The sequence below is a fragment of the Hydra vulgaris genome, chromosome 06, assembly GCF_038396675.1.
Source record: "Hydra vulgaris chromosome 06, alternate assembly HydraT2T_AEP".
Classification (NCBI taxonomy): Eukaryota; Metazoa; Cnidaria; class Hydrozoa; order Anthoathecata; family Hydridae; genus Hydra; species Hydra vulgaris.
In genome coordinates this window covers 26,530,001-26,538,273 of record NC_088925.1, presented here as the reverse complement: position 1 = coordinate 26,538,273, position 8,273 = coordinate 26,530,001, and the positions used below count along the sequence as shown (strand labels likewise).

The 8,273-nt window shown below is 26.6% G+C and overlaps 1 protein-coding gene across 1 annotated transcript in view; it reads right to left on the bottom strand.

Annotated features, from left to right (window-relative positions):
- Nucleotides 1-413: 413 nt before the first annotated feature.
- Nucleotides 414-8,273, bottom strand: part of LOC100214946 (REST corepressor 2) — a 33,992-nt gene continuing 26,132 nt past the window's right edge. Inside the window, exons 13-14 of the mRNA XM_065799724.1 lie at nt 716-934; nt 414-615 (exon numbers count right to left, since the gene is read on the bottom strand). Coding sequence (XP_065655796.1) covers nt 521-615; nt 716-934 — 314 coding nt within the window. The 3' untranslated portion in view covers nt 414-520. The remainder of the gene's footprint in view (nt 616-715; nt 935-8,273) is intronic.

Sequence of the window (8,273 nt, the reverse complement as noted above, 5' to 3'; positions counted from 1 at the left end):
GCCAACAATAATGAATTATTAATTTTTTTTAAATTGACGTATCTTTTAAATGTTATAGACAGTGTTAAAAAAACTTGTATGATTTGTAACACAGAATAGTAAAGAATAAAAAAAAAAAAATGCAAAAATAATAAAAAATAATAATTCAATAGTAACTAAACTTTTACAACACAAAATGCCAAATAAAATTAATAATATTGATAAAAAAAAGTAAATTACAACTAGTTATTCGCTTCATTTTGGTATTTCAATAAAACTTACGTTGTTCATTTTGTACGTGCTTTAAATAAAATAAAATATAAAAAACTTCTACGCTTTTAAACGTTTCATTGGGATGTTTTAGTGAGACATAAATTTAATTATAAGACGTACACGACGACTTTGCTAAATAATGCACTAACAGGTAGAATGAGTGTAACAAAATAATTTATTATAATAAATAACATGTCAAAGCACAAATACATTTAATTAAACCTTTCGTTAATTTCAATTATTGGTTAAATTTGCAAATCTAATAATCTCACATGTTGTTAACGAGAGGGGGTGGTCCTTTTAGAGATTCTGTTATTTGTATATGATCGACTTGGCGTCGCAGAGGTGGAGGATGCGATTGATCTAGAAAAAACCAGCTGACCTTAGTAAAAACATTAATGGATAATAATCTAAGCAAAAATAAAAACAAATATTTGCCAGAAGACTCGCAATTAATCATTACCTTGATGATGCGTAAGATTGTTATCAATAGAATCAGCATCTTCTTCATCCCAGATATCATTGGAGCGAGGAACATTATTTTCTTTTTCATATTCTCGAAGTATCTCTATTAAATTAAATCGTCGACGATAATTAATGAAGAAACTACGACAATGGCTTTCATTCTTGTTTCCTATAACTTCTGCCATTGCGTTAAAGTCTTGACCGTAACGTCGCACACCTTTAGTAAAATAAGCTGATCTTGGAATTAACTCTCAATTGATAACATCAAAAATAATTAAAATATTTATTAAAATTTTATTTTTCAAAATTATTTTGCAAATAAATGAGTTGCACCAAACAGGCACATATATGGAAAAATAAATGCATATAGATTAACTAGTACAAACTTCTGCATATAAATGTATTTTTTTTCCATAAATACGATCATACAAATGTTTCCAAGGCAACATCATCAAAAATCTTACAATTATTTCTAGATATAACATCATCAGTATAAGACAAAACAAATTGTGAACTAATTTTTTTGCTTGATATTAGTAAATTGATGAATGTGCAAACGTTAATGAAAAAGGACAAAAAAGGTGATATTTCATCATTACGCTTGATTATTTTTTTATTTAAAACAGTGGTGAAAATACACTGGTTTGGAAACCTATTGAATAAAAAAATTTGCTACATGCAGAAAAAAAAATTTAAGTACCAGTTTTTTTTCATTATTAAAATATAAAAAACAAAAATAAAAAGATTAAACTTGAAAAAAAAACCCTCTAAAAAATACTGTTTATTAGAAGTAGATGATGCACCAAACAACCAAATGTAGGAAAGCTTAAAAACTTTTTCAAGTATAATTTTTTTTAATTTTTTTTTTTAGTATAATTTGAAAGATATCATTCGAATTTATAGTTAATAGATTACTTATTAGATAGGTTTAAAAGATATAAACTTAAATCATGCCAAATATTAAACATAAAAAGCTATCCCCCCCCCCCCCACCTAACTGTTTTAATATATCTTTTTCAAATATTCATGATCTGCAAACCTTTCATTAGTCGAATCTTACTTCTTGCAAAATTCACCAGACTTACTTGCTCTTAGTAAGACTAATTTAAATTCTGCTATTCTTTCTTCTGATCTTAATTTTGATGGGTACTATCCTTTGATTCGCAAAGACTGCAAGGCGAAGCATATGACAAAATTCCCTTGGGGGGTATACATACACATAAATTCACCAGTTTGTTGTGAAATCAGGTTCAAATCGTTTGACCATTTTTTTAAGCTACGGCTTAGCACCTCTTCATTCTATCACTTTTCTCTTTGTTCTTTATCATTCTCCTTCTTCCCAAGACTGTACTCTTTTAGATGTAATTTCTAATCAAATTGGCCATACCATCTCTCTTTACCCCTCTGCCAATATTATTGTTATTGGTGACTTTAACGCAAATCACATTGAATGGCTTGGCTTGAATGCCACTAATTCTGCTGGCACTTTATTATTGCAAGAAATTGATGAAAAAGGATCTGTCTGATGCTAGGCTCCAATATTCTCAGTTAACTAAATCTGGTGTCTTATCTCAGAAGTTAGGCTCTAGAGACATTTGAAAAATCTTCAACAGCGTTGTTAACAAGGGTAGGTCTAATAAGCCATCTCTCCATCATGGGACTGATCTTATTACTTAACTTACTTATTACTTAATTACTTAAATATGTATATAAGGTTAAATAAATATTGTGTTTATAGTTGGTATATGTTTATATTATGTTGTTTCTGTGTTTTCGAATTGCTGTGACATGGTAAACGTTTAGAGCAAAATTTGTCAACTTTGCCAGCTAAGTGATGTACTTATAACAGAGGGTTACACGATAGTGTTTAGTGTCAAACTGTTACTGCTTTAGGTCTAGCTGTTTTCAAGCCTTTATTATTAATTATTCTAAAAATACATAATGTATTTTAATAACATTTTGCGTAATGTTGTTACTTATGTTCTGTTATATATGAATGTTATCTTACTTAAGTTATGTTATATACATATTATATTAACTTATGATGTGTGCTATTGTTGTGTGTTATTGATGTGATGTTTTTTTGTTTTCTTTTAAGTTGATAGACATTTGGCTCATCTTCATGTTGGTGTCTATTGTTAAAAATGGTAAATAGATAACTTTATTAAAAATCACTGCTTTTAATCATTCACTAAAAGCCAATACAAATTATTTTGCCATATATACAATTTGTTTTATCTCAATTTGATTTTTTGTCTTTAGCACTGTTTACTACATGATATTGCTATAAATATTTTGGAATCATGATGTTCCAGTATAAATTATTTTGTAAAAGCTAACATGAAATAGTAATATTTTACAACTACTACTCTGGTAAATCACAACAGCTTTTCTCATTAAGGTACATTGATTTTCATTTTTTGTATGTAATGTTTTTCTTATTTATTTACTTATTCATTACATTTTTTCTTTTAAATTTATCAGAAGATGTATTTATGTAGTATAGAAGAACAAAATATTGCAAAGTTTTGTGAACTTTTTAAAAACGTTTACTAATAATTTTTTTGAAGAATTAATATTTAAGTTTGCAATAAAAGGTTTACAACGGTTTATTATTAGAATTGCGTGTTTTTAATATTTTTTTATTATTATTTGCTGAGCTAATTTTTTTTCAAACATTTCCTAGCTGATATATATATATATATATATATATATATATATATATATATATATATATATATATATCTCCTAGCTGATATATATATATCTCCTAGCTGATATTTATATATATCTCCTAGCTGATATTTATAAAAATTATTTGTGTGTTTTTAATATTTTTTTATTATTATTTGCTGAGCTAATTTTTTTTCAAACATTTCCTAGCTGATATATATATATATATATATATATATATATATCTCCTAGCTGATATATATATATATCTCCTAGCTGATATTTATATATATCTCCTAGCTGATATTTATAAAAATTATTTGTGTGTGCTATTTAGAGTAGAAAAAAAAGTATAGGAAAGATCACAATCTTCAGGATTCATTTAAGATTTTTTGTTACTACTTTCAATTAAAAGTGAAGTTTAAATGGATGATATTAGGCTAGAAGCAGATATTAGTTTAGAAAATAAAAATGTTAATAGACAAGTTAACCGTCGCAGAAATGAAAGAGATAGGCTTAGGGGAGATGAAATTAATAATGGACAAAATGCTAGAAATGCTGCTTGACAAGCAGCAAATAATTCGAACCCAAATGAGGAGAGCTTATCAATTATTCTGAGGTATATTTTTTGTCTTTAGTGTCTGGTAGAAGCTTAACTGGTAGGGCTGTGTTTTAAATTTTATATATTTTTTATGGAGAAATATGTGTGATAGGTGAAAGAATTATTTAATATAAATATGAGATTTTTAAACTGTTCGCATTTTACTCTTATTTTTATTAAAATTAAATTTTTCACAAGTTTAACCCTTAACACAACATAACACAACCCATAACACAAGTGTAACCCTTTTTAATTTACTTTCATTTTTTTTTTAACATCTTTAGCATTCTCTTCATCCTGTGAAAATGGTGAGGCTATGCTTTAAATTTTGATTAAATAAAACTGCAAATATTTTTAATTTTTAGTATATCCTTCTATTTGTAATTTTAGAGTTGTTAACATTTGAGCAATACAGAAGTATTGCTCAAATGTTAACAACTCTAAAATTACAAATTTTGCTCCAAACACCCAGGGCCTCTCTCGGAGAGGTCCTTCAATAAGTGGTGTAGTAATGGCAGTATGGATGAGCCATCCTTTAAATGGAGGGCTCATCCATACCGGGGTGTTGGGAGGCACCGAAGAAAAAACAGCAACCAAAAGGTTGTAAATGTCTTCAATCAGTGCAGATATTTATAACTTTTTAAACCAAGACAATATGTTTAGCTATATAAATGCAATTTATTTATATCTTAATTTGATTTTTTATCTTTAATGTTTATAGTTTGGCTCCTTGAAGCATTTGTTATTTTGCTTTTTAATTAAAATTTTTTAAATCTATTGTAATGTCTTTTAAATTAAACTAAAGTTTACTAAAAGCCAACATAAAATAACGTCATAAAACAACACCGACAAGCTGCATCATGACAACAGGTTACCGGAAAGCAGGTAAATTGTTTCCCAGTTGTTTTTTTTTGTTTTTTTAATGTCTACTGTCTGTTACAATTTTTATTTTAAGTTTGTCATATGACGCATTAATGCAATATAAAAGATCTAAGTTTACATATTTTTTTAAATTTGTTATACACATGTTTGATTGTAAATTAAATTTTTTTTTTGTTTGAATTGTATTTGTACTCAATTGCTTAGTTATTTTTAATAAATTTATTTAGCTGTGTGCATTTAACGTTTTAAAGACAATTTCCTTTTTTAAAGAAACATGTATCAAAGGGATGCCAAAAAATTAATAACTCATGTATAATTTACGTTCACTTTATATTAATCTTATTAATTAAAGTTCATGTTATAAAAAATATAACAAGAATTTAGCTTTACTTTTTCGTCAATTTAAAGCATGATGAAGTGTTATTATTTTGCGTCAGTAACTAAAAAAGGTATTGTGTTGAACTTAGTAATGTCGAAGAAAATGGTTCTGCCTTACACTGCTATGACCTATGTCAGTTGTAAGGTACTCAAATAATTTTAAATATGGTAAAAATTGGTAAATTATTTTACCTCCTCATACCTTTTATGTTAATTTAACAAATGGTTTAATTTTTTCAATTTGAAAGTGTTTTTCTAAAAGGGTATTAGTTAAGGTTTTGCAACTTTAAACTGTGGAAAATAGCCACTATAAATCAAGTAACTGACTATAACCTGTATTATGGGTTGCTTTCTGCTAGTTATAATTATTATAATTATAAATTATTAACAATTTTTCATTTCCAGTAACTTCTCAAGAAATAAAACCATCATTTCCAGTAACTTCTCAAGAAATAAAACCAGACCAAAGATAGAACTCAAGGTTCTATCTTTGGTCTGGTTTTATTTCTTATCTTCATTAACGATTAGTCCCAGTAACCTTAAATCCAAAGTATCTCTCTTTTGCTGATGACACAACTTGATACTCCTGTCTTGACAAAAAGTCTCCTCTTTTCAATCACTTAGAACAGGCAGCTGATCTTAAATCTGATCTCAATTCTGTAACAGATTGGGGCTTACAGTGGCTTTTAAATTTTAACTCCAACAAAACTTAGTTATTTACTGCAAACAACTATTGCAATACTGTCAAAATTCCTATATTAATGAATGGCAACCCACTCACTGAGTTTTCTTCTTTACGTCTTTTTGGATTATCGATTACTACTGACCTTTAATGGAAACCATATATATAATCGGTTGCTAAATTAGCATCTGCTAAGGTTGTTTCTCTTTATTGTGCTTGCCATTTTCTTACTCCTAATTCCATTCTCTACCTCTAAAAATCTCTAATTTGTCCCTGTATAGAATACTGATGTCATATTTGGGCTGGTTCTTCTTATGAAGCTCTTTCTCTTCTAGAAAAGGTCCAAAAATGTAAATATAGTTGAATTCGCTCTATCAGCTAACCTTTTTCATCGTTGTAAATTTGTATCTCTTTTTCTTTTCTATACAAAATATCATGGATGCTGCTCATAGGAGCTATCATCCAATTGTGGGCAGGAAAGGCGTGCAAATGCACTTGATACCTGACCAAGGCTCGACTGTGACTTTTTAATGCTCCAAAAGCGTGCTGAAAAAACCTGACAAAACAAGCTTAAACAAAAAAAGGAAAGAAATCTTAACAAAGGAGAAATTAAAAAATATATAATTAAAAACTATAGCTCTTAAAAAAAGTCAACTAATATTAAACTGAAAAAGTCAACTAATATTAAACTGAAAAACTAATATTAAACTGAAAAACTAAAACTTAAGTAGAAAATTATTTTAAAATGCTTATAATAACATTATGGTTAAATATCTTTAAAAACTTTGATCTTTTCTAACTTTTTTATTATATTAGGTGAACTCTTATAATGTTTTTATAATATAAGGCAAACTATTTATATAGAAAATGAATGATAAAATAAAATCATTCATAAAATTGCACTCAAACAATCATAAAATGCATTCATTTTTTTAAATATTCTTTGTTAATTCATATTTAATGTTTTTTTATTTAAAACAATCATTAAAATTTGTTCATTAATTTAAAAGCATTCAAAAAATTTTTGTTGTTGTTAATGTTCTGTAAACTTTCTAATTAAGTGTTTTTTACTACAAAGGTTGTATAAAAAAATTTAATTAGAAAGTTAACAAAACAACAAAAATAACTTTGTTATGTTTTCGACTATATTAACTTTATGATTAAAAAAAAAGAAAGTTCATTGAAACATATCGTTGTTGTCATTGTTTATAGAATTAATAAAACAAATTTTTTTTAAACGTTTATATTCATTATTAAAAAAAAAAGAAGAACTTTTGAATGAATAAACATTTTATTTAATATTTTAAGATTTTATTTTTTTATTGAATAGCCCAATTTAATATTTTATGATTTAATTTATTTATTAAATACCGCAATAAAACTTTAAGTAGTGCAAAAACATTTCATTAAAAAGTTTACAAAGCATTGTAAAAAATAACTATGTTATGTTTACGACTATTAAACTTACGTATTCAACTAAAAGGTTATCGAAACAATCATTTTTGTTGTAGTTCATTAATTAATTGATTCATTAATGAATTATTCATTAATTGTAAAAAATATTTTAAAAACATTTACATTAATTGTAAAAAATACACTTTTAACTAATTTGAAGAAATTAGATAATTTGAAGAAAATGTTTTTTATAGTACACAATCATTAATTTCTCAGTTTTTATTTTAGCAATTTCTTACTTTTCTTACTTTATTTCAGCACATTTTTAAAAAGTTATCAAAAATCTAAAAAGCTGTAGTCAATTTAAATGCGTGATCAGGAATAGAGTGAGATTGCACGCTTTTCCTGTCCACGACTGACCATCTCTAATTCTATCAACTAAAACTTGTTCTTGTGTGACTCATTATTCAGCTAAGTCTCATTTGTTTACTGTATATGTCCCTGCATGCTCTACAAACATATACTCATCTAGTTTTTTCCCCCGCATTTTAACCCTTTTTGAACTCTCCTATCTTCATGTTTTCCTGACTCATACAAGCTACAACTTTTCAAGTCTTCTGTCAACCATTTTCTTGCTCTATAACTCTATTTTTATTTTCCAGTAACTCTAAACTTAATAATGGTTGCTTAATAATAGTTAATAGCAATGCTTAATAATGACTGTTGGGAGTGAATCAGAATAATAATAATAAAAAATAATATCATCTGAAAATTTTTTCAAAATAAATTTAGAAATATTTGTGTGTTCATGTAAACGTAAATATGTGAAAATGTAAATACAGTGTAAATAAAGTATTTACAAATACTACTGAATTCATTATTTACGAATGTCTTGTTTATCTTGAAAAAATTACAGGAAAAGCTTTGCTAGCAGAATGTAGATCA